The 27,833-nt window shown below is 43.0% G+C and overlaps 1 protein-coding gene across 2 annotated transcripts in view; it reads right to left on the reverse strand.

The window, feature by feature from the left end:
- The window catches only part of net1 (neuroepithelial cell transforming 1), an 86,047-nt gene extending 59,472 nt beyond the window's left edge, over positions 1 to 26,575 (reverse strand). For both annotated transcript variants that reach the window (XM_055653419.1, XM_055653418.1), the window contains exons 1-2: positions 26,401 to 26,575; positions 3,790 to 3,853 (exon numbers count right to left, since the gene is read on the reverse strand). In XM_055653419.1, coding sequence (XP_055509394.1) covers positions 3,790 to 3,853; positions 26,401 to 26,489 — 153 coding nt within the window. In that variant the 5' untranslated portion in view covers positions 26,490 to 26,575. The remainder of the gene's footprint in view (positions 1 to 3,789; positions 3,854 to 26,400) is intronic.
- Positions 26,576 to 27,833: the final 1,258 nt, after the last annotated feature.

Here is a 27,833-nt window from a genome sequence, read left to right on the forward strand (position 1 = left end):
TTTCCAACTTTTTGATATTTGTAGCTAATTTATCACATCATTCTTAATCAACTTATTCATTTGCATCCATACCACAGTAAAATCTAGGGCTCTTTTATTTGTTGCATTAAAATAAAATCTTCAACAATCCTGAAATGTTGAACTTCAACACTTTATAAGATGCAGAGTTCCTCACTAAAGCTTTCCTTATTCCAGAGCTGCCGAGAAGTACGGATTTTCCGTATTTTGTGCGGAAACGCGATAAGGATACGGATGTATGGATTTGCTTTGTAAAATGTGGATTTTTTTAAAATCCCGTTTCATATTGCTGCTTAAAAAATGCAAGGATATAAAAAGTCATACTGTAACTCTAAAAATTATATCAGATTATATCTATTATTCAATTATATCAATTATATCTATTGGAATTTTAAATGTGAAGATCGGGGTGATTATTTTTGTAAGCTTTAATCTGCCTGTCCCGCTACAGATTTAAACAGCGCTATCAGTTTAGCGCGTGGGAATTTAAACGAGCAGCGCTATGGGTTCTAATTATAGCGCTACCACCTGGAGCGCTATTGCCTTTACATATGGTGCTATGGGCTTTACACGTCGCGCTATTCCCACAGCGCTATGGGTCACAGACGTTTCAGGGGAGGGAGAAGGGAGAGAGGGGGAGGGGGAGGGGGGAGAGGGAGAGGGGAGGGAGAGAGGGGGGAGGAGAGAGGGGGGGGGGGGGAGAGAGGGAGGGGGGGAGAGAGGGGGGGGAGAGAGGGAGGGGGAGAGAGGGAGGGAGAGAGGGGTGAGAAGGAGAGGGGAGGGAGAGAGGGGGAGAGAGGGGGGGGGAGAGGGAGAGAGAGAGGGAGGGGGGAGAGGGGGAGGAGAGAGAGGGAGGGGGAGAGAGGGGGGAGGGAGGGGGGGGAGGGAGGGGGAGAGGGGAGGGGGAGAGGGAGGGGGGGGAGGGGGAGAGAGGGGGGGAGGGAGGAGAGGGGGGGAGAGGGGGGGGGAGGGGGGGGGGAGGAGGGAGGAGAGGGAGGGAGAGGGAGAGAGAGAGGGAGGGAGGGAGGAGGGGAGGCTTCCAAAATGGCTTATACATCATCATCTGGTGCTAAAAGCAGGAAGTAGCCGTTCACACAGAAGTATACAAAGAGATGGCAATGAATGCACTGTCAAGTAAGGTGCGTAGAAGACATGTCAATTGGTAGCGAAGTTATGCATTCTTGTACTCTCACATGGGTATGACCGCATGTTAAAAAAAAAATGTCATCAAAATGGCACCGGGTAAAAATACTGATTTCCTCAGCAAAATACTGATTTTCAGGTACTAGAATATTGAAATGCTCTGACAAAACTTGGCAGCTCTGTTATTCTCTCAGCAAACTGTATAGCTTAAATCAAGCAGTTTACTAAAATATTGCCAACAGTTTGTGCTTTGGGTTCATACTATTTTATGCTCGTACTAATTGGGATCAAAATTTTCAGGAACTGGTTGAAGCGAGGGAGTGCAGGAAATTTATTATAACTAGTAGCTTTTTGTAAAATATATAAATGATGAAAGCAAGCCAAAAATTATGCTAGGTTCCTAATACTGTGGGGAAAGTGGGTGCTTTTGAATTTACTATTTGTTTTTTCAGCAACTCTTCAGTAACCTCTAGTTTTTATTTATTTCTACCAGTTGATCCCAGGTACACGCATTGAAACAAAAATTAATTTCATTTGGAGAACTAACCAAGACACACTGATTTGCCCCAAAACGTACAGGTTTCAGGAGTAAGGAGTAAGTTCTCCGGGTTAATTCCCGGGATGGTGGGACTGACATATGATGAAAGAATGGGTCGATTGGGCTTGTATTCACTGGAATTTAGAATGATGAGAATGGATCTTATAGAAACATATAAAATTCTTACAGGATTGGACAGGCTTGATGCAGGGAAAATGGTCCCGATGTTGTGAGAGTCCAGTACCAGGTGTCACAGTTTAAGAGTAAGGGGTAGGTCATTTAGGACTGAGATGAGGAAAAACATTTTCACCCAGAGAGTTGTGAATCTGTTGAATTCTCTGCCACAGATGACAATGGAGGCCAATTCACTGGATGTTATCAAGAGAGTTATATTTAGCTCTTAGGGCTAACAGAATCAAGGGATATGGGGGAAAAAGTAGGAACGGGGTACAGATTTTGGATGGCCAGCCATGAACATATTGAATGGCGGTGCTGGAGCGAAGGTCCGAAGGGCTGAATGGCCTACTCCTGCACCGATTTTCTGTTTCGATGAACAATGAACGGCAGGTGCTAGTTTATAAAAAAAGACAAAAGTGCTGGATCAGAGAGCACCTCTGGAGAATGTGGATAGGTGACATTGATAATTGCTGGTTTCCCCCCAGTCTAGTTTCAGTAAAAACACTGAATCAAGCACCTGAAACAACTAAATTTTATTTTACCAAAAGCGCGTCATAGTTCAACTACTGTACCTCTCCCACTGCGGGTTCGATCCTCGTATCTGCCTGTTTAAGCCCTCTAGTCCTTGCTCATACAGAGACACTCCAGAAGTTCATGCAGTCCCAAGCGCTCTCCCAGAAGATTGACGCTGAACCTTGTGATCGGGGACTTATATGTCCCTGGACCTCGAGGGGCCGAACCACATGGGGGTGGTCTCTTAATAACCCAATTACAGATATCGATTAACCCCATAACAGACATTTCCTTAACCCAATAACACAACAGCTCAATACATTGTATTCAAACCGGACTTCATTAAGGAAGCCAACTTAGAAACATTGTGGTCTGTGGAATTCTCTGCCCTAGATGGAAGTGGAGGTGGGTTCTCTGGATGCTTTCAAGAGAGAGCTAGAAAGGGCTCTTAAAAATAGCGGAGTCAGGGGATATGGGGAGAAGGCAGGAACGGGCATGATCAGCCATGATCACATTGAATGGCGGTACTGGCTCGAAGGGCCTAATGGCCTACTTCTGCACCTATTGTCTATTTACCCTGATCTGCAGGAAACCCAGACAAGGCTCAATAGCTCATCCAGTCAACGCTCGGCAGTCAAACACTACAACATTATTTACAATTATTTTCAAGGTGTATGTCTGGTTTGCAGCCATCCAATCCATTCAATGCATTTTGCACCTAATTGACAGGGTTTGCAGATGTTCTCATTCTTTGCTTGCAAATTGTATCTAAGCTCCAGAAACACTGGCACCTCTTCGCAGCGTGTCCCAGCTCTGCAGAGAGCAACTCCAAATAGACCAAATCTCCCAGCAACCCTGAAGCTTTTACCCCATATTGAAGTCCTAGCCTCTCCAATTTAGCCAGGATTAAAAACGTCTCGTGTCACTAGACATTAGGTGCTGGAGTAAGCCATTCAGCCCTTCGAGTCGGCACCGCCATTCTGTGATCATGGCTGATCATCCACACTCAGATGAGGAAACCCTCTGAGGAATGTCCCGACCCGAAACATCACCTATCTATGTTTTCCAGAGATGCTGTCTGACCCGCTGAGTTACTCCAACATTTGTTTTTTTTAATGTCCTGAGGAATTTGGCAGTAGCTCCACTAGGTGGAGCCACTAATATGCTACATCTTTATTAATGGCATACAACATTTCCCAGTGGCATGCTCAGTTAAATGGCCTGTAGATTGCGGCTGTCTTGTTTTTTTTTTTGTAGCGAAAGTGCATTTGCCCTTTTCCCAATCTAATGGATACTTCTATGAATCTGCAGCATTTTAATGTTTAAAGTTAAGATTATGATTTAAACATCTGTTGGAACAAAAATGTAAAGAAAAATTGGTCAAAACAATAAATACTCACCAAAGTAAAATCCCATGGTCCAGGGGTCAGAAAGGTGAAGGAACTTCCACGTCGGAGAGGAGGCCTAGAAAACAGAGTTCATGATTTACAGGTTTGGTCTATCAATGACACAGTATGAAGATCTGAGTGCCATCTCAATAGTGTAAAATAATTAAGGTAATTGAGTCCAGACCATCTTACTTCCTTCACATCCAGTGGCCACTCCAAGGTATCATGCAACCAAAGTTTTAAATCATTTAATGAAAACAAGATTTTCACTCCAAGGATGGGTATCAGAAGCAGATCTGACCTTCAAACCACAAGGACATCATCACCATTGAACTGATAGGGTCAATAAACAATGTACGCACTATCTATAGAACAGTGTCACATTTACATAGCTACAGTGACAGAAGCTGTAATTTGAAAACAGACTAAAATATGTCCATATACAAGAAAGCATATTTCTGGATTTACGATTCATATAATGTCAAAATGTTCTTTAAAATTTTTGTACATGTTTTAAAAAAAGACTTTCATCTACCCATCAACAACTTTTAATTTGGAAATTAATTCCTAAAATTTGATTTAAATATTAGACTGTTTTGTCAGCAAGTAGAAACAAGCAGAATGGAAGATGCTGATTTATACACAAAAGGACACCAAGTGATGGAGTAACTCGGCAGATCAGGCAGCATCTCTGGAGAACATGGATAGATAATATTTCGGGTTAAGACCCTTCTTTGGGCCTGCTCAATTACTCTAACACGTTGCTTTATAAGTAAGGCAGCCTATACAATCGACTATCAGCAAGTTGACCATTTGAAGCTAAATTCGTGATCTAATCATTAATTAATGTTTTCCTGATTGTTTAAAAAAAATCTTGCAGTGTTTCTTTAAAAATATGAACACATTACACATTTAGCCCAATTAAAAAAATTGCTCAAATGGGAGGATTACACATCAACCTTGCAAATTTTGTACTAAATACTGAGACACCAAATATTCACAAATGACGAGTGTGCGCCCTTACAGTTTAATTTATATAGTTACAGTTTTGTTTATTGTCACGTGTACAGAGGTACAGTAAAAAGCTTTTGTTGGGTGCAATCCAGTTAGCAGAAAGACAATACATGCTTACAATCAAGTCATTTAAGGTGTTTAGATGCACGATAAGGGAGTAACGTTTAGTGCAAGGTAAAGTGAGCAAAGCCCGATCAAGGATAGACCAAAGGTCACCAATGAGGTAGATAGTAGTTCAGGACTGCTCTCTGGTTGTGGTACTATAATTCAGTTGCCTGATAATAGCTGGAAGAAACTGTCCCTGAATCTGGAGGTGCGCTTTTTCATTTTTCTATACCTTTTGCCCGATGAGAGAGGGGAGAAGTGGGAGTGGCCAGGATGCGACACATCCTTGATTATGCTGCTAGCGTTGCCGAGACAGCATGAGGTATAAATGAGGTCAATGGATGGGAGGTTGGTATTTGCGATGTTCTGGGCTGCGTCCACAATTTGCTGCAATTTGGAGTGAATTCAGTAAATTTAGTATTGAATGTATGTATAGCCACCGAGAATGTCGGACGAGTTTTTGCACGGTACATGCATAGTATATATTTATTACTTGAATAAAGTCTATTTTGAAACTAAAATGATTGTGGTCTTGTTCCTTAATCAAGCTGTGATGCGTCATGATAAAACGCTTTCTGTGGTGCACCTGTAGAAGTTGGTGAAAGTTGTAGGAGACATGCCGATCTTCCTATGCCTTCGAAGGATGTAGAGGCGTTGGTGTGATTCATATCAGACAATTCTGCAGGTAAAATGATCTGCTGAAACATTAACTCACTATAAAAATGTTACGTTTTGCATCAGAGGTGGGTGAAAAACTTGGCTGGGAGTGATTAGTTAAATAATGTTAAAAATTCACAACAAGCTCAACCAAAATAAACCTGATTCTTCATTGAAACGGAAAGACAAAGTTCTCAGTGATCTTGGAATCTAACCAATATAAAGTAAAGCAAAACAAAACATTGACCTGAGGTCTGCAAAATACAAACACAAGAAATCCTGTGCAATTTTTTTTAATCCAGGTTTACCAAAGCATAATACGTTCACCTCTATCAGCATTCTGTGCCATACATCTATTTGCTGACTAACAACATTTCAAAGATATATCCCAACTCAAAAATAAGCCTTGACAAGAGGCAGTATTCCAATGAATTCTTAAAACTTGACGAAGAAGTTGTAAAATTTCATGAGCTGGCAGCAAATTTGTTCATCTCCATTTTACAAAATACTGGCCCAACCAGAAAAACATTTATGATGTGATGGAGGAAGTGCAGATGCTAGTATATGCAAATAACAGAGTGCTTGAATAACTCAACTCAGCGGGTCAGGCATCATCTCTGCAGAACATGGATAGGTGACGTTTTGGGTCGGGACCCTGATGTGATGTTCTTTTCCTCCTCCACAGCATAAAGTGAACTTGGTTGTATTGCATATTGCGGCCAGTAATTAATAGCTGGAATGACGACTTTATATTAAATCTGTTGCTTCCCATCTCTACTACACTCTACAGATGAGATTGAAACATCCCCACTCATTCTAAATTGCATTCAGCTGGGATATCCATGCTTCAAACATCGATAGATAATTAGGATTTACGATACATAGAGGCACTACAACTGCAAGATCTTGGGACGATGACTCAAGAGCAAAATATTTAATTATTTCATTTACATCAAGCTTGTAATAATAATAATAATAATATCTTTTATTGTCATTGCACATAAGTGCAACGAGATTTGAGAATGCAGCTTCCATCCGATGTCATAACTTAAATAACTAATAAAATTTAGATTTAGATACCCCGAGAACATGGTTTGTAAAAACAGTAAAACAGTCAAAACAGACTAAAGTGCAGATGTGTCTGTGCGATGTGACCATCCGAGGGAGACAGTCCATGGGGGTGGGGGGGCACTCAGCAGGGCTGGTTCAGAGCCGATATAGCTCTGGGAATTAAGCTGTTCCCGAGTCTGGAGGTGCGGGCGTAGAAGGTCTTGTAACGTCTGCCGGAGGGAAGTAGTTCGAACAGTCCATTACAAGGGTGCGAGGAGTCTTTATGGATGACGGCCTTCCTGAGACACCGTGTGTGGTAGATGCCCTCCAAGGCTGGTAGCGGTGTCCCAATAATCTTCTCCGCTCTGTGGACGACGCGCTGAAGAGCTCTCCTCTGCGCCTCCATGCAGCTGAGATACCACACAGAGATGCCTTACGTTAGTATATTCTCTGTCGTGCAGCGGTAGAAGGTTGTCAGCAGCTGTTGGGGCAGACCAGATTGTGAAGCTTGTTTTCCTAAAAAAAGTGCCAATTGTCGGTATACAATTATTCAGAATTAGGCAGGTTTTCAAAAACAACCTTCAAGATGGGTTTGGATGGGTTAACTGTCAATACAAGTTGGTCCACCCAGGACAGATATTCGTCATAGCAGAATGTTATCATCATCTGTGGTAAGAAAATAGCACCTTTGTCTAAAAGCTTTACATCAGCAGAACAATGGGTCTTTGCCCTCCTCTCCACAGAATGACACTCCCCAGGCCCTCTTATTTGTTTTGGCAACAGAGCAGATGGAATGAGGAAAAAGCTTCAATGAAAGAAACGCGGGAGGATCAGACAAACCAATTGTCAACAATAGCTCTTTGTTACCTCTGGACCCAGAGGGATTTAGTTAGTCAAAATTCAAAATATTGATCTCAATAACTTTCATATTTGAGGTGGATTTTTTAAAGCAAAAAGATGGGCTATTTGGCATTTCTCTACCATTCTGTAAGATAATGACAGGTCCTCTATCCGGTCCCCTTTCCTCTTTGCTCCTTAGATCCCTTTGTCTAGAAATTGCTTTACACTACTTTAAATCAGCTTTAAAATAATTTGTGAAAGTTACATTAGGACAGATGTGCTGGTATAATGCCTGCACAGAGTAACAGACAACGTTGAAATCACTCTTCCCAATCTGCCCTGCATGGAATGAAGGAATAGCAGATGAAACTTTAACCTACACTCCCCATGCTTGCTGAAGCAGCTGAGAGGAATAAGCTGAGAGATGAGATCTGAAGTAACAGCTGTGAACAATCACAAGGTTGACTGGTCGCATCATGGCCTGATTCAGCAACTTGAACACCCAGGAGCGAAGACTGCAAAAAAAATGGTGGACACCAGTCCATCACGGGTACTGACTCCACACCATCAAAAGGATTTACAGGAGTCATTGCCTCAAAAGGGCGGGCAGCATCAGAGACCCACACCATCCTGGCCACACACACGTTGTTCTGTTTGGGACATATGACAATAAAACACTCTTGAGGTGCGAAAGCTGACAAATGTTTAGGATCTTGATCTCCATGCGTAAAGTAGTCAAAGCAGGCAAGGTTGTATTTGAGCTTGCAGATCTCAGGAATGATAGATAATGCGGTTTATGTTGGCCCTTTAAATGACAGTTTCGGTGGGATCAGATTTGTAAACTATCGTTTTCCAGAGTGACAAAGCCAAAATTTTTACATTGCAAACAAAGTGCATTGCATTATTACTATTGGTATAATTAGCAAGGACTTATTACAGTAAAGTGCTATGAGAAACAAATATACTGCTGTAAATGAGGAAATTACATTTTCTCATGACACCAAAATAAGTGCACAAAATTGCCAGGGCATGAATGAATCCTTATTATCAACAAAACAATGCCTCCCTCCTCTCTCCCACGCTACAATTGCAAACAAATTTCCAGCTCCTTTACTCCCTTAATCTATCTAAAAATGTATCAATGACATATTCCAAGACAAGACATCGCATACATCCAAAACATCTGGGGGCTGAGAAATCCAAAAAGTTATGTCGTTTCTTGGATAATGAATATTTCACTTAACTCAACCCTGAATGTGTAAATATGTGTAAGAAGGAACTGCAGATGTTGGTTTAATCTAAAGATAGACACAAAAAGCTGGAGTAACTCAGCAAAACAGGCAGCATCTCTGGAGAGAAGGAATGGGTGACGTTTCGGGTCGAAACGTCACCTTCTCTCCAGAAATGCTGGCTGTCCCGCTGAGTTAAGGGCCTGTCCCACTTGGCGTTTTTTTCGGCGACTGCCAGCGTCATCAGTGTCGCCAAAAGAGTTTGAACATTTCAAAATCCAGCAGCAACAAAAGGAATGTTGCGACACTTGAAAAAACACCGCACATCATATGTCATCATGCCGCGTCATCGCCGCAAATTTTTCGATGACCTGATACGTCAGTCAATGATGCCGGCAGTCGCCAAAAAAAAAATCGCCAAGTGGGACAGGCCTTTTACTCCAGCTTTTTGTGTCTATCTCCTGAATGGGTGATACTTTACCTAAGTGCATACGTACTGATGTTAGATTCTCCAATCAAAATAAATAACCTTGGTGTTCATCTTATCAATTAATCATACAATTCTGCATATTTTTAATGCAATGAGCTCTCCACTCCTCTTTTGCCAATTAACACAGGTTAAAAAGAACATTCTAAGAGGATTAATGCTAGATGCATATCAAATATGCATAGTAAGAGTGATAAACTGCTTAGAATTTGTTCTGATATTTTAGATAAGCTTCTGACAGGAAGTTGTTGATAAACATTAATAGTGGTTTCCCTTCTCAATCTCCTAAAGCAGCATATCACATCTGCATAAAGTTCTAGACATGATCTATCCTTCAGTACTTTACTATTCAATAGAATAACGTTCAAGTCCTACGTTAGCATAGTTCATGACTGAAGTTTCAAACCTTAAATGCTGTAATTTATGTATTTTTTAATGCATCTGAAGGTCAAGCCTGAGCCCACATCCCCGCCAACATAGGCAATCGCAAGTGTCGAAAACATTGAGACATAATGGGAATAAGATTACACACGTGGTTTACACATCTCCATGGGGTACACAAACTCAAAGGCAAAGCTTAAGATCTCCCACAGCCTATATGCATGCAGTACTTCAGCTGCTCCTTTGCATCAGAAAGTTCAAGGTTTTATACAATTCTAGAATGGAGAACAACAAACTATTTGGAAACTCCAGTGCAGTATTGAGGGAACTCGCATTCGATGTCCTATCTTATGAGTGATCAATTAGAATAGAATAGAATAGAATAGTTTCTTTATTGTCATTGTAACATGAACCATGTACAACGAAATTTAAAATGTCAGCCAGTCAGTGCAGCATTCAAACATTTCTAAAAGCTAACGATACATACAAGGTAAAATATTATAGATAAACAACTAAATAAATATCACGAACAAAGCACGCATACACACCCAACCCTCCATCCTTCTGTCGATTTCACAGTTACCACAGTCCCTTAGTCTGTATCGCCCCTGCGTTCCTTGGCGGCTACATTTAGTGCTTTTATAGCAGTGGGGTAAAAACTGTTTTTTAGTCTGTTCGTCCTTGTCCTTGTAGATCTGTACCGTCTGCCTGACGGCAACAGTTCAAACAGGGAGTGTCCGGGGTGGGAAATGTCCTTTATGATATTCTGGGTTTTTTTGGTGCAGCGGGAACTGTGTAAGTCCTCCAAGGTAAGGAGAGGGCAGCCGACAATCCTCTGGGCGTTGTCAATGGCCCTCTGGAGCGCTTTCCTCTGAGCCGCTGTGCAGCTGGTGTACCACACGCATACACAGTATGTTAGTATGCTCTCAATGGAGCACCGATAAAAGGACAGCAGCAGTCTCCGAGTGATGTTGTTCTTCCTGAGCACCCTCAGGAAGTGCAGTCTCTGCTGGACCTTTTTCAGCAGCGCAGTGGTGTTCACGCTCCACGTCAGGTCCTCCTCAATATGGATTCCCAGGAAGCGGAAATCCGCCACCCTCTCTACACAGTCCCCTCTGATAGTCAATGGTACCATGTCCGTTTTGTTCTTCCTGAAGTCTATTATTACTTCCTTTGTCTTTAAGGTGTTGAGGAGCAGGTTATTTTCTTCACACCACACTGTCAGCTGCTCCACCTCATCCCGGTAGGCGTACTCGTCCCCCCCGGAGATGAGTCCCACCACCGTAGTGTCATCCGCAAATTTGACAATGGTGTTGCTGTGGTGGGCGGGGGTGCAGTCATGTGTGTAGATGGTGTAGAGCAGGGGGCTCAGTACGCAGCCCTGTGGAGAGCCGGTACTGAGGCTGAGGGCCGTGGATGTGTGATGGCCCACTCTGACTGCGACCCGACAGGAAGCTATTTATCCACGTACAGGTGGAGTGTGGAAGTCCCAAGTCCCCCAGTTTGTCCACCAGTTTGTGGGGAAGGATGGTATTAAAAGCAGAGCTGTAGTCCACAAAGAGCATCCGCACGTAGCTCCCCTGCTGCTCCAGGTGAGACAGTGCAGCATGGAGAGCTGTGGCTACAGCGTCCTCTGTGGATCTATTTGCTCTGTACGCAAACTGGTGGGGGTCAAAGCTTCGGGGCAGAAGTGATGTGATATGACCCCGGACCAGTTTTTCAAAACACTTCATCACCACTGGTGTGAGTGCGACTGGCCGGTAGTCGTTGAGGCTGGATATGTTGTTTTTTTTGGGCAAGGGGACTATGGTGGAGACCACAATTCTGTGTACTCAGTTATTTGTGGATGTGAAAAAAAAATCCATGGTGTTACTTTAAAGAAAAGGAATGTCATCCGAAGTGACCGGGATTATTTTATTCCTTAATACACACACACACACACACACACACACACACTTCACATGGTCAAATTGTGGGAATAAGATTACACACTGCTGTGTTTCCTACATTACAATAGTGATATTTCAAAATTACTTCTGAAAGATTTGAAAGTTGCTCCAAAAATTGTGCTTTTCAATCTACCTTAGTAACTGAGGCTGTAGTTACAAAATAAATTAGCATCCCTGCTTGGACCAGGGATACACAGGCGCCAAAACCATTTTCCAAAATAATAGCAACACATTTTCTGACAATGCCAGAAACAAAACATTCATTGGGAATTGATATTCCAGTGAATAGAGCGCACATTCAAATTAGCTCCACTCAAGCAAGCATATCTTCGATTTTCATTCTACATAAAATTTTGCTACGGCCCCTTCATAACTCAAAGCCTTGAATAAGTCATTTTTTTCTCAATATAATTTAAATATAACTGAACAAATTATTTTTTTAATTAATGCTTTTGAGGGCAATCCATGACAAATCCACAATAACTCTGATGCAAGCCACAAGGCCAATGTTATTTGTCTTGGCAACTACTATATATAACAAGTTCAAGTGTTTAACAGTTTTGCTTTATGTTTCCTGATCCACCTTAGTTAATGACACACTCAATGAGTAATGTTTGCAGTTGCTCAGCAGCAATAAGATAGCATACAATATTGAGAAATAGTTTTTCACAACTGTCAAAGAGGAGACTTTTAAAACTCCACTGGAGCATCTTGTTCTCCCACACACTTTGAACAGAAAATCAGGTAACTTAAAATCATTTCTTAGTAATCCCCTATTTATTGTACTTGAAAAATTAGAAACCAAAGATGCTGGGAGTTGGGAGAAAGAAGCGGGTCTGAGCCAGAGAGGAAATACAGTACAAAGAAAATTAGACCACTGACATCAATACCATTGGATACCCAATGGTCTAATTTGACCAAGTGGATTTTCCATGTTGCAGTCAAAATGAATCCTTTAATAAAGCCAATTGCTGGGTAATTATCACATTGCTATTCAAATCAGCCATCCTTACTTTATCGCAACTACGTATAGTTCATTGGCTGAAAGGTACTTTGGAACATCCTGCAGTTGAAGTTGCTCATTCAAGTGGAGCTAACAGATGAAAAGACAATTTTTGACAATCATGATTTTAGTTTAAAAAAAAATCTGTTATTTTTAGTTATTATCATATTAGTGTGAGAATCCTTAATAACAGAAACTAGAAAAATCCCTTGTAAATGAGCAGTTGTCATCAAGTTTTGAGTTGATTAGGACATGACTTTGGAAGCCTAGTTTTTCAAGGTAATTAAAAAAAAGGAAAACTAACACCATTGTTTTTTTCGATTAGTTTTAAGTTAGATAAAAATAAAATCAGATATTTTTTCTACACAAGTTTTAATTGCAATACTCAACATTCGGTATTATGTTATTTACAACACATTATGTAGGTAATGCATATAATATATTCAGTTAATTGTTTTATACTTAAATGTTGGAGACAAGAAACTGCAGATGCTGGAATCTTGAGCAAAAAACAAAGAGTTGGAGTAACTTAACAGGTCAGGCAGCATCAATGGAGGGAATGAACAAATCAATTAGTAGCTGAAGTGACAATGAGATATCACTCAGCCGAGTTTGATGCTTTCTGTGTTTGCTTTGAAAGGGGGAACATCAATGCACCTTCTCAAGCCTCCATAAAACTATAATCTCAATTCAGAGGCGGATGCTAGAAGATCTTTCGAGGGCAAACCTTACATAGCGTCTGGTCCCAATGGTGTAGCTGGCCGCATTCTTAAACCATGCACAGACCAATCGACAAGCGTTTTTGCAGACATCTTCAACTTGTTATACTGGGATCTGCAGTTACCACCTGCTTAAAACAATACAATACAATACAATTTGCAATTTATTTGTCACTTGAACCTCATAGAGGCTCAAGTGAAATGTTGTTTCTGCAGTCATACATACAAGAAAAAAAAGACCCAAGACACAACACAATTTACACAGACATCCATCACAACGCATCTCCACCTCGCTGTGATGGAAGGCAAAAAAAACGCATCTCTCCCCTGCACTTCCCTCTCCCCCCGATGTCAGAGTCAAAGTTAGAGCCCCCAGCGGGCGATAACAATTGTTATCGGCGCGGCCATTAACGCCGCGCCGGGTGATGCAAGGCCGCGCTCCGGGTCTTGTTGTTGGAGCCCCGGGCGGGCGCTGGCAAAGTCCCGCAGCCGTTGAAGCCGCGCCGGGCGTAGATGTAAGGCCCCGCTCCAGGTCATCCTCGACCCTGCTACTCGGGCGGGAGAAGACGCCGTTGCAGAAGCCCCGAAAAGCGGTCTCCCAGCAGGGACCCGCGGGCTCCCGGTGTCACTGTCCACCAGACCTGCGGTAAGCCTCCGAATCTCCGAGGGTCGGGTCGCAGCAGCGCGCCACCACCGCTCCGGACTCGGCCAGCTCCGTGATGGTGAGTAGGTCCGCAGCTCCGTGACTGGAGCCCCAGGACGTTCCTGATGGAGGCCGCTCCACGGTGCAGCCCCAACGACAACGGAGACCCGACAGGGAAAGGTCGGATTCTCCGTGCAGGGGAAAAATTTTAAAAGTTTCACCCCCCGCCCCCCCACACACACACACACACACACACATACCCCATCAAAAAAATAAAAACGACATTAAAACGGGACAAAAAATAACAAAAAGACAGACGGACTGCAGAGGCCGCTGCGACGTGAGTCGCGCCGCCCACCGGTCCTACTCAAAAATGGGATCAATAACACCAGCACCCAAGAAGAGCCAGCCAACCTGCTTCAATGACAACCGACCGGTGATACTCAAGTTTGTGATAATGAGGTATTTTGAAGGGTTGGCTATGCACATAACCGTTGCCTCAGTAAGAACCTAAACCCACTACTTTTTGCCTCCTGCTACAGCAGGTCAACAGGAAATGTGATCTTGCTGGCTCTCCATTCTACACAGAACCACTTGGACAATAAAAACATGTCAGACTGTCCTTCATTGACTCGGTGTTCAACACCATGAGACTCAGAACTAGAGTCTCTGCTCATCTCTATGGAATTGGATCCTCGACTTCCGCATTGGCAAAACCTAATCAGTAACAATTAATATCAATGAAGAAACATGAAGAAAGCAAATGGTATGTTAGCATTCATAGCAAAAGGAATTGAGTATAAGAGCAGGGAGGTTCTTGGTGAGACCACACCTGGAGTATTGCGTACAGTTTTTGTCTCCTAATCTGAGGAAAGACATTCTTGCCATAGAGGGAGTACAGAGAAGGTTCACCAGACAGATTCCTGGGATGGCAGGACTTTCATATGAAGAAAGACTGGATAGACTCGGCTTGTACACGCTAGAATTTAGAAGATTGAGGGGGGATCTTATAGAAACTTACAAAATTCTTAAGGGGTTGGACAGGTTAGATGCAGGAAGATTATTCCCATGTTGGGGAAGTCCAGAACTAGGGGTCACAGTTTAAGGATAATAGGGAAGTCCTTTAGGACCGAGATGAGAAAATCATTTTTTACACAGAGTGGTGAATCTGTAATTCCTCCCACAGAAGGTAGTTGAGGCCAGTTCGTTGGCTATATTTATGAGGGAGTTAGATGTGGCCCTTGTGGCTAAAGGGATCAGGGGGTATGGAGAGAAGGCAGGGATGGGATACTGAGTTGGATGATCAGCCATGATCATATTGAATGGTGGTGCAGACTCAAAGGGCCGAATGGCCTACTCCTGCACCTATTTTTCTATGTTTCTAATACTTTCTGTTTGAGAACCATCAACTCAGGAACACACGAAGGCTGTGGTTGAAAGAAATTGTGAATTCTCAACATCAGATAGCTCTGTAGTTGAACCATTGAAAATATTCAAGGTCAGGACCAAAGGATTTTTGGTCAATAAGAGTCATGGGGAGAAAATTAGAGCCAAGATCAAGATCTGATCAGCAATGATCTCATTCAATACTGGTGCAGGCTAAAGGGGCCATTTGGCTTACCCTTGCTCCTTTACCTTAGGCTGTTGCCTAGTCAGAAACTGTGCCCCTCAAACCAGATTCCTCCAAAAGGTGAAACATCCTCTCAGAATCCACATAGGCTTGTGTGGAATGGCATTTAATCAATCAAGACATACAGCTTACACACAGGTGCACACCAGAGGAGAGAAAAGAAACAGAACAAATGCACCATTTAATAACTTTTTTTTAAACCATAAGAAGGGGAAAAGTGTGAAATTTTGCAAGCCTAACCAGCGCTAAATCATTTCACATTTGCTCTACTTTTACGGCTAGTTTAGGGGTGCTCGATTTAGTTTTGATGGAATAGTTGGGATAATTAGGTGATGCATAATGATACTGAAAATTCATTAAAAAAAAATTAACCACAAAGATTTGAAGCCAAATTACTTTTATTATTAACCAAGATATTATTTGCGGGTTTGTTATCTGGTAGAGAATCTATTATCACACCTTTTCAACAATAACCTGCATTTATCTTGTAGCTGAAAAATATTATGTGAAATAGCAAGAAATTGCTGTTACATCAACCATTACTTATCTATGAGTTTTTGATGAGAAAGATCCCCCTTGATAACATAAAACTGCCTCACTGAAATAAATGGAACAGGATTTGCACAGCTACAATCTATATCAGCTAAAATAAATCTTGAATTATTTGCTCCTCTTTAATTTTACAATCAAGACTGCAAATCTATACTGGAGTTCCGTCTGGGACTCTGAAGATTTGCATCACCCTGACGCAAATGGTCTCGAGCTGCAAATGTCAACATGGCCTGCAGGCAAGTCATCTATTAATTTCCACTCCAACAATAATTCACTTGTTTTAAAAGCCAAGAAAACAAACAGCCAGGTCGACAATCAATTCCGACTACAATATTATGGCTCTACCAGCACACATCTCAGAGGCTTTGCTGCACTCAGGTGGACATTTTATGATTTACCATTTTTATACTGAAAATAATTGGAATCATGACAAGTATTCCTGAATTTATCTTGAAATATCTAGTAAAGTGAAAATCACTAAATCAAAATGACATGGCCCTTTGGTGTTAATGTAACACCTCCGATTAGATTCTGGAATTCAAGAATACCAGTCAAAAATACTAATTAAAAATTCATCAACAAGTATCAGAAATAATAAGCAAAAGAATTAAAACACTGGAGGAACTCAGCAGGTCAGGCAGCATTTGTGGAGGGAATGGACAAATATTTAGTCAGGACTCTTCTGCAGAAGTATTGGAGTAGGGGGAGAAAGCTAGAAAAGATAGGTGGGGGTGGGCAAAAAAGCCTGGCAAGTGATAGAACATACAATGAAAGTGAAAGGTGCGTACAGATGAGGGGGTGGGTGACTGGCAGATGCGTGGAATGCGTGACAAAGGCTAGCGATGAAAAGGAGATGAAGGGTGTGTTATACGAGAATTATCCCGAACAGTCTGTGACCCATAGCGCTGTGGCCATAGAGTTATATTTAAACCCCACAGCACTGCAGCCGGTGGTGCTATATTTAGAACCCACAGAGCTGCAGCCGACAGCTCTTTATTTAAATTCCCACGCGTTAAGCCAACAGCGCTGTTTAAACCTTTGCGCGTCAAACTGGTATCATTCAGGGCAATCATCATCTCAATGGCAGGGCAGACTCAAAGGGGCCAAATGGTCTACTCTGACTTTGTATATTGAGATGGTGGCAGAGGAAGAGAGATACAGAGCTAGCAGGTCAACTGTATCTCCACCCAGTCCAGTTTATGATCCCAGAAAGAGACCAGTAAGCCCACGGACAAGATATAATGAATACATTACATCAACTACCCAGATGGTAGAAGGAACCTTGTGTAACTTGATGGAAAAGAGGTATAGTTATGATTCAAAGCACGGTATTGCACAACGTTTCATGGAGAACCAGGTATAAAGCCACGTGAAAAACTGGTAGATAAATGCCGTTTTTAAACCAAGCTAAGGGTGTTGCAGCAAGAAAAAAATTGAAAAAGTACCTCCACTGGTCATTGTCTGTAAATTCTGGATGATTATTGAGAGCACAGCAATTAAACAAAGGTCTACAGATGAACAATGAACCATGTACAATTCCCCCACAAATATTGAAATGAGCTGCAAACTTTTAACTGTCAAAGTTAGAGAAATTTTAACTCAACAATGTTTTTTTTAGAATGCTCAGCTATATATACAACTTCTCTAATTTTGTGAAAATACAAATTACATAGAATGATGAGTTAAATAGAACAAAAAGAAACAAAATAGTAATTGAATACCTGATTTATACAGTTATCGAATGATAGTTATCGTCAGTAGATGAGTAAATGACCAAGAAACAATTACCTGTACTTGAGAACAACAGGGAGGGAAGTGAGTGGTGATAAAGAAAAGGGAAGATAAACTAAGACTACAATTTAGTGTTGTCATCCCCACCATCATGTGCAGTCCATTTGACCATTAAATTATGGGTAACCATCATATTTTATTGCTCAAAATAGAGGCTCACAGAAGAAATTTCCTAATGTTGACTTTTCAGATTTGACTGCACATACGTGCATATCATCATTAAGATTTGCTTGTGATTTTTCTGTGAAGTTTTCACCTTTCGATCATGATGGCTACCATGTGGTTCTCCAATCTCATCCAGCAGATGACTGGAGAGAGACTCACAATTGCACTCAATTTTCGTACTTGAAATTAAAGATAAATGCGAATAATCTGACTACTAGAACAGGTCATGCAGTCGATCTGATTCCTTTTGTAGCTTGGATGTATTTTTGGTTGAGGCAGACTTCACTTCTTACAGTGAATGAGAAATTAATGGTATTTTGACTTCTATTGCAAGGTAATTTCAGTACGGGGGTGAAGATGGTTTTCTCCAATAACAGTGCCTTGGTGAGATTGTAATTAATATTGTACACAGATTTGTTTAAGAAAGAACTGCAGATGCTGGAAAAATCGAAGGTAGACAAAAATGGCAGCATCTATGGAGCGAAGGAATAGGTGACGTTTCGGGTCAAGACCCTTCTTTAGACTGATGTGGGACGGGGGGGGGGGGGCGAGAGAAGAAGAAAAAAAAGAGGCGGAGACAGTGGGCTGTGGGAGAGCTGGGAAGGGGAGGGGAAGGAGGGAGAAAGCAAGGACTATCTGAAATTGGAGAAGTCAATGTTCATACCGCTGGGGTGTAAACTACTCAAGAAGAATATGTGGTGCTGCTCCTCCAATTTGCGGTCTGAAGAAGGGTTTCGGCCCGAAACGTTGCCTATTTCCTTCGCTCCATAGATGCTGCTGCACCCGCTGAGTTTCTCCAGCTTTTTTGTGTACCTGCGGTGGGACTCAATCTGGCCATGGAGGAGGCCCAGGACAGAAAGGTCGGATACGGAATGGAAGGGGGAGTTGAAGTGCTGAGCCACCGGGAGATCGGATTTGTTAATGTGAACTGTGCAGAGGTGTTGGGCGAAGCGATCGCCAAGCCTGCGCTTGGTCTCACCAATGTAGAGCAGTTGACACCTAGAACAGCGGATGCAATAGATGAGGTTGGAGGAATTGCAGGTGAACCTCTCCCTCACCTGGAAAGACTTCTTGGGTCCTTGGATGGAGTCGAGGGGGGAGATAAGGCGTCAAGTGTAGCATTTCCCGTGGCTGCAAGGGAAAGTACCAGAGGAGGGGGTGGTTTGGGTGGGAAGAGACAAATTGACCAGGGAGTTGCGGAGGGAGCGGTCTCTACGGAAAGCCGAAAAGGGAGGAGGTGGGAAGATGTGACCAGTGGTGGGAACCCGTTTGGAGGTGGCAAAAATTAAATGAAAGCAGACTGTAAAAAATAAAACATTAGTACAAAAACATAAATTAGAAAACACATGTTTATGCAAGAGGTGGACCGCAATGCTCCATTGCCGAGGTAGGGATTGGGGTTCTGCAGGTTGGTTCAAGAATCTGATAGTTGTAGGAAAATAGCTGTTCCTGGTGGTATGGGGCTTCAGGCTTCTGCACCCACTGCCCAATGGCATCAGTAAGAAGAGGACATGGCTTGGATAGTAGGGATCCTTGACGATAGATGCTGACTTCTTGAGGCGGCACCTCATGAAGATGCTTTTGAAGGAGGGGAAGGTTGTTGCAATGATGAACTGGGCTGAATCCACCCATTCTCGGTGGCTTCTTGTACGTTAGAGTTGGCATACCATGACATGACGCAATCAGTCATGATAATGTTTACAGTACACCTGTAAAGGTTCGTTGGAGTATTCGGAGACGTACCAAATCTCTCTAAACTTCAAAGAAGGTAGAGGTGCTTGTGCATCCTTTGTGAATGGGCCCAGGACAGGTCATCCAAGATGTAAACGCCCAGGATTTTGAAAATGCTCTCTCTCCACTGCCAAACCACCAATGAAAACTGTGCATGGTCTCCACTCTGTTCTGAAGTCAATGATTAGTTCTTTGGTCTTGGTGACGCTTAGTAAGGTTTTGTTGCGGAAACATAGCTCAACCACGTTTTCTATCTCTCGCCTATATGTTGCCTCATCACCACCTGAGTGTCAGCAAAATGGGACCATGTTTCATAGAATTTAGAATAATCATATAATTTAATTAAAACTAACAATTTTTTTTGGAAACAGGTTTCATGCAACATTTAAGGTAGCTGTTTTTAGGAATGTTACAAAATTCGAGGATTTTAAAAATCAAGCCTGTAATTTATCCCATCAGATAAAGCATTAAAAAAAACCTTTAATATTTACCTAATTCACTTTCATATCTTAAGTATTACAAAAAATTATGGTCATTTTCATACTAGGAAATTAGCATCGTGTTCCCTATTGTTTTGTATTGACTGTACTCAAAAGTTGTGATCGAGGACAAGCCTCGTCACAAGGGTCGTTTTACACAGACACACATACAGATAGATCGGTCATGGCTGCCGCCATGTTCCCATCTGTATGTACTGTGAACGTTTTTTGTCATTTATTTAGCATGAAAATAGTGATCACGGATAGACAATTACACAATACGGATAATGATCATGTAGCCGATATCGGGGGCCTAATTAACTTATTTTGCATCATCAGATTAAAATTAAATTACACCAAAAACTAGATAAGATGTTAAATAAACGTCCTATATACCTTTTGTTTTAGCGTGAACTTGTAATCCGTGATTTTAAAGACCGCACTTGAGTCCCACACACAGCAGTCAGCAGATCTGAAGCACCACTGATGGCAGGGATTGTAACAGCACTACCGCTTTCACTGGTTGACAAATCTATAACCAGTGATCAACATCAGGATATGGAATAGCATTCGAGACCAAGATAACATTCCAGAAAAATTGTTCAGCAAGCTTAGCTCCAGTCTTCCAAAAGATTTTTCAGAAGCCTGTGGTTTGTGGAGAACTCCCAGAAGATTGGCTGAATGCTAACATTGTCCCCATCTAACCAAAAAAGGAGATAGGATAAATCCTGCAAATTATCGCCCAGTTTCACTGAACTCTATACCATTCAAGATTCTCAAACATATAATCCACCGACATATTATTGACCATATTGACTTCCACAAGGTACTAACAAACCACCAACATGGCTTTAGACAGGGTCGATCATGTGAAACCCAACTGGCGGGACTCATTCTATCCAGGTCACTCGATAACAAGGGTCTGACTGACCTGATTATATTAAACTTCAGTAAGGCTTTTGATAAGGTTCCCCATAAGCGGCTCCTGTAAAAGCTCAACCATGTAGGAATAGACGGCAACTTCTTAAAATGGATTGAGATCTTTTTGACAAGGAGACACCAGCGAGTTCTCTTGGAGGGAGAGACGTCTATTGAAACTTCTGTGACATCAGGTGTACTACAGGGGACTGTCATGGGTCCATTGCTCTTCCTACTACTGTATATCAATGACATTCCGAATGCAATTTCATCCACAGTTCGACTATTCGCAGATGATGCCATAATTTATAGAGAGATTAAAACACCAGAAGACAGCTTGTCCATACAGAAGGATGTGGATGCTCTGTGAGTGGGGAAAAACCTGGCAGATGTCATTCAATACAACTAAATGTCATACCATGCATGCCTCACACAAGATTAAACCACTTTTATCAGAATACAACATGGGAAGCCATACATTGCTCGCTGTCGACAATCACCCATATCTAGGAATCGAATTAAGCAAAGATTTAAGTTGAACAACGCATATTAGTGTCGAACAAAGCAAATAGAACTCTCGGCCTAGCCAGAAGAAATGTTCACACATGTAATACATCTGTCAAAGAGGACGCCTACAAGTCCTTGGTCAGGCCCAAATTGGAGTATTGTGGAGCCATATGGGATCCTTTTAACAACAACAACAACATCACCCTGGAGAAAGTATAACACCAGGCAGCCGCTTTGTATGTAATGATTACAAGCGCAAATCAAGCGTGAATAATATGCTGACCTCTCGGATGGGATACCCTAGAGCACCGCAGAATCAGGCTAAGACCTATTGCAATTTACAAGGAGATTCACAAAATCACACCATCAAATCTCCCGTCATCCCAGAGCACCAACTGCCATGAAACAAGACAAAATAACGGTCCCTACATCATCAACTCGCTAAATTTCAATAAACTTTGCTACCAATATTCCCTTTACCCGAGGACGATAAGGGAATGGAATAGGTTACCACCCAACACACGTGCTGCTCCCGATATTGTCATTTAAAAAGGGGATTGAGCAACTAGATCTCCTCAACTAGGTCAAAAAGGCTCACTTCAAAATTTAATCACTACTCTACTCACTCCGACCTGCGCGAGAAAACCACTGATGAAGTGTTTGCGCAGTAATCAACCAGAATTGTTTAAATAGCAAAATCGTAACTAATGAAAAAGTGCCACTATATTGCAACAGTTCAACTGTAAACATTTATGAAAGCATGACCCCCTTCTCAAATCATTTCACTGATATTGGATATCTTAGCTCTTTATAGGTTTTATAGAAAGTTTTGACTAAATTGGCCATACTTCTCTGAGCTTCTGTAGTTAGTTAATATATTGTCATGTTATAGTGAAAAGCTTATTCTGCATGCTTTTTTTGTTTTCAGTTTTGACAAACTGCTGTCTGGTCAAATCATACAATGCACAAGTACAATACATCATCTTCTGGAACAGCACACATAGTTGCCACGTTCCTGCACCAAAGACCTACTATTGGGCAATTAGAGAAGGCAAAACATTCTGACCATGCCAGCAATGCCCCAAAAGAGATCACCACATGCATCTCGATGAAGCTGTAATCTGGAAAACCCCACTCAAAGGTCATTGAAACTTCACAGTGCTCAGTCAGTTGAATTGAACCCAATAGTTCTGATTGTTCTGCTTTATAAAATCACCTTCTCTGTCTGGTGAAAATCTGCCAGATTTTATACTCTCGAAGGAACACCGAACCATAGCTGAACAATTCACCAGTTATAAAAGGCTTAAGTGAATCACATGTTTACACCTCAAATCTGCTACAATTTATCTTGTTGACTCATCGCAAAGCTTTTCTCCTTGATAGCCAGTTCCAAAGTTGCTTTTGCTGGTGCCGATTCCTCCAGATAAATAGTCCAATTGCCTAGTTCAAAGTGAATCCTGATGACGTGAGAATGCATTTACGAAGTTAACATTATAATTTATAGTGATATTTACAATAATAATCGTTGAAACAACTACTTTATGGAAATAATTTCCAGGCCAATATTCCCACCTCAACTAACAACTAAAACAATAACTCGGTATCTCACGGTTTATATTACAGCAATTCCTTTTTTTATTTGTCAGTCCCTTGGGATCAAGGACTACATTATAATAGTCAATATAAATTTGAAGTACTTCCATGGCTGTAAAATGCTTCAGCATTCACAAAATTGAATAAGATAGTATATTAGTTCTGGCGGGGCGCTGTTCTGGCGGCAGCCATGGCCTTTCAATTTTATTTTTTATTTTTAGTATGTTTTAAAGTGTGTATTTAGTAGGGTTTTTTGTGTTTTGTGTGGGGGGTGGTGTGGGTGGTGTAAGGGGGAAACCGCTTTGGTCGCCTCCTCCATGGAGAGGCGACTTTTTCCAGGTCGCCTCCCCCGTGGCCTACCATCAAGGATCGGCGAGGTCTTTCCCGGAGACGTGCCCGGGACTTCAGCGGCAGGCGCAGCGTGGACTCGGCGTGGAGCGGGTGAGCCCTCGCTGGGGCTCACCGGAGGGGAGTGCTCCGTTTCACTGGCCCGGGGCATCCGGCAGCCTGAAGTCGCAGCCTGAAGCCACGGTCTGCAGAGTTCCAGCTGCTGCGGCGTCTACAGCCCGGGATCCCTCCTGGGGGACCCGGGGGAAGAAGAAGCCGCCATTGCCGGCCTGCAGATAACTTCTACCGCGGGCCCGGCATGGACTTACCATCACCCCTGGAGGGGAGCTTCGACCGCCGGCCCTGCAGTCTATGGTGCTTCTGGCTGCGGCGGGGACTTTAAATCTCAACCGCCGGCCTGCGGCCTACACAATCTTGAAGCCGCGGTCTCCGGTGAGGAAAGACCGATCCTGGACTGGACTGGACGGGGGGGGGGGGGGGGGGGGGGGGGGGGGGAAATGGAGGAGGCCGGCCAACATTTTTTGTGCCTTCCACCACAGTGATGAATGCTGTGGTGGATGTTTATGTTACATGTTGTGTCCTGTTTATGCATTTTATTATTTTGTTAACCCATCTTTATGCTTTGTATGGAACTGATTTTTAAATTATGTATAGCACTTTGGGGTCAATGAAAATTGACTATAAATGTGCTATACAAATAAACTTATTATTATTATTATTATTATTAAAGAAAATCACTTTCAATTCAGAACGACACTGGTTTTATGCAAGTTCAATTACTGATAAAGATACACCAAACTGCTATTTTTTTTTAAATAAATCATTATTTTTTGGGTTCCCATTCCTTCTCTCCAGAGATGCTGCCTGTTATAGATGTTATTCCAGCATTTTGTGTGTACCTTCGATTTAAACCAGCATCTGCAGTTCTTTCTTACACGTTATTTTTTGAGTAATCAGAATAAGATTATTTTCCGGTTTAACTTGGCGCAGGTACAAAATAGATCATTCAAGAAAATGTTTTCATGAAAATTGTCTATATCGGACATGGCTCCAAAACATTTTTATGACATACGCCAGAATACAAGGAACATGACCATAATTTCCCGCAACATGCGTACTAAACAGAGCACCCACATATAGCAAGTCCAAGGAGAATCTGGATTTGAAGAAAAACCTTGATTAAAATCATGATTTCGTTTGGGCTATTCAATGCCAGATGGGTAACTCGAATTTCTCAACAAAATGCTTGGAGAATGCTTGATCTCAACATAACAAGCACCGTTTTATCACAGTAGAAAGCACAATATGTTATGCCCACATCCCGTCCAAGCATTAGTACTTGTATCATCATCATCATCATCTGACAGAGTGACTACAAAACTGTCCACATTTACCACATTGTGATGGCACCAAAAACAGCTGGACAGACAACGGTTTAATCCACACTATTACATCCATCAACCAGGCTTCAAGAAGTCAGAATTATCAGAAGAGTAGCCACAGCCACAGCCACGTCAATGTTTAAACTCTCGAGGACCCTAATAAAGCTAGCTCCTTTCAGACCTCATCTCAGAAACCGCCTGTCAACTTCCAGAATACAAGATCTGCAAAGCATTAATACTGTAGATAATGGACGACCTTAGATGGATAAGAATGACAAGGATATTGAGTAGCTAATGTATTGCAAATGCAATGTAATTTGCTTTGGAAGGGCCACCCAGAGGCACAGTAGATACAATATTTACTGCACAATTGCAAAGATTATGCAGGGACCACCATCAGACAGGATACATGGCCTTTTTCCAATCACCCATTAGCCCTTGACTTCAATAATTAGGAATAGACCAACCTCCTCGGGAAGAGATCAGGGGAAGCGGGGGACCGGGGAAAGGGCAGAGCTTAAGTGGGTAATCCACAGCTTCAGACTGTGTGCGGCAGTGGAGAAGGGAAATGAAGCAGGATGTGGATTGGGGGCGAAGGGTGATTGGGAGACGGTGGGGGCATTGGGAAAGGGCAGAAAGGGTTAGGGATGTTGATGGAGGGTTGGGATCCAGGAAGGGGAAGGAATGGGGATGGAGACGGAGAGATGGGATGGAAAGGTTTGGGGTCGGGGACGAGGAGGGAGGGAGAAGCCGAGGGGGACGAGGAGGGAGGGGAGAGGGAGGGGATGTGGAGAGGGAGGGGAAGTGTGAGAGGGAGGGGATGTGGAGAGGGAGGGGATGTGTGGAGGGGGGGGATGTGTGGAGGGAGGGGAAGTGTGGAGAGGGAGGGGAAGTGTGTGGGGGAGGTGGAGAGGGAGGGGAGTGTGGAGAGGGAGGGGATGTGTGGAGAGGGAGGGGAAGTGTGGAGGGGGGGGATGTGTGGAGGGAGGGGAGTGGAGGTAGGGGAAGTGTGTGGAGGGAGGGGAAGAGGGGGAGGAGGGGAAGTGTGGGGAGGGAGGGGAAGTGTGTGGAGAGGGAGGGGAAGTGTGGAGGGAGGGGAGGGGAGGGAGTGGAAGAGGGGGAGGGAAGGAAGTGTGGGGAGGGAAGGGAGTGGGAAGGGGGAAAAAGAGGGAGGGGAAGTGTGGAGAGGGAGGGGATGTGTGGAGGGAGGGGAAGGAAGGGAAGTGTGGAGAGGGAGGGGAAAAGAGGAGGGAGGGGATGTGTGGAGGGAGGGGAAGTGTGGGGAGGGAAGGGTGTGTGGAGGTAGGGGAAGTGTGGGGAGGGAAGTGTGGAGAGGGAGGGGAAAAGAGGGAGGGGATATGAGGAGGGAGGGGATGTGGGGGCGGAGTGAATGGAGGCGCCGTGTTTGAGGGGCGGGGTGTGAAGGGTATCACCGTTCCCGGCCACTCACCGGCGGAGGTTGAGGTCCCGTTCCGGCGTGCTGGAGGGAGCCGAGGAATTCCTCTTGAGCCGCGGCCTACTGTTCTCCTGCTGGCTCATGGCTGCGGGGTGCAGGGGGTTGCGAGGAGAGGCTGCCAGCGCTGGATCTTTGGTCTGCAGCAGCGCCACCCTCAGTACCAGGCCGCGCCTCCCAACCGCCCCTCTGTTTGAAACTGGCGCCGCCCGAGCCGCCAATCAGCGCGCCGCTGGTTGCCAGGACAACGCGGCCTGCGCACAACTGAAGCCTAAATCGAGCATAAACACCAAATGCTGGAATAGCTTTTTGTATCTATCTTCGGTGTAAACTCAGATTTTTGTGTCTATCTTTGGTGTAAACCAGTAAAATTCTGGAGTAGCAGAATTTTGTGTCTATCTTCAATGTAAACTAACTTTATGCTGGAGGAACTCAGCTTTTTGTGTCTATCTTCAGTGTAAACCAGCAGCAGCAGTTCCTTCCTACACATGGACACCAAATGGTGAACTCAGATTTTTGTGTCTATCTTTGGTGTAAACCAGTAAAATTCTGGAGTAACAGCATTTTGTGTCTATCTTCAGGGTAAATAACTTTATGCTGGAGTAACAACTTTTGTGTCTATCTTCAGGGTAAATAACTTTATGCTGGAGGAACTCTGCTTTTTGTGTTAATCTTTAGTGTAAACCAACAAAATGCTGGAGTAACAGCTTTTTGTGTCTTTCTTTGGTGCAAACCAGCACCTGCAATTCCTTCCCACCCATGGACACAAAACAAAACATAGAAAATAGGTGCAGGAGGAGGCCATTCGGTCCTTCGAGCCAGCACCACTATTCATTGTGATCATCCACAATCAGTAACCCATGCCTGTCTTCTCCCCATATCCCTTGATTCAGCTAGCCCCGAGAGCTCTATCTAACTCTTTAAAATTATTCTAATGAATTGGCCTCTACTGCTTTCTGTGGCAGAGAATTCCACAAATTCACAACTCTCTGGGTGAAAAAGTTTTTTTCTCATCTCAGTGTTAAATTGCCTCCCATTTATTCTTAGACTGTGGCCCCGGTTCTGAACTCCCCCAACTTGCAAACATTTTTCCTGCATCTAGCTTGTCCAGTCCTTTTATAATTTTGTATATCCCCTCATCCTTCTAAATTCCAGTGAATACAAGCCCAGTCTCTCCAATCATTCCGCATATGATAGTCCCGCCATCCTGGGGATTAACCTCGTGAACCTACGCTGCACTGTCTCAATAGCAAGGATGTCCTTCCTCAAATTAAGAGACCAAAACTGCACACAATACTCCAGATGTACAGAGCACTGTACAACTGCAGAAGGACCTCTTTACTCCTATACTGAAATCCTCTCGTTTTGAAAGTCAACATGCCCTTAGCTTTCTTCACTGCCTGCTGTAGCTGCATGTTTACTTTCAGTGA

Source organism: Leucoraja erinacea, chromosome 22 (genome assembly GCF_028641065.1).
Source record: "Leucoraja erinacea ecotype New England chromosome 22, Leri_hhj_1, whole genome shotgun sequence".
Taxonomy (NCBI): domain Eukaryota; kingdom Metazoa; phylum Chordata; class Chondrichthyes; order Rajiformes; family Rajidae; genus Leucoraja; species Leucoraja erinaceus.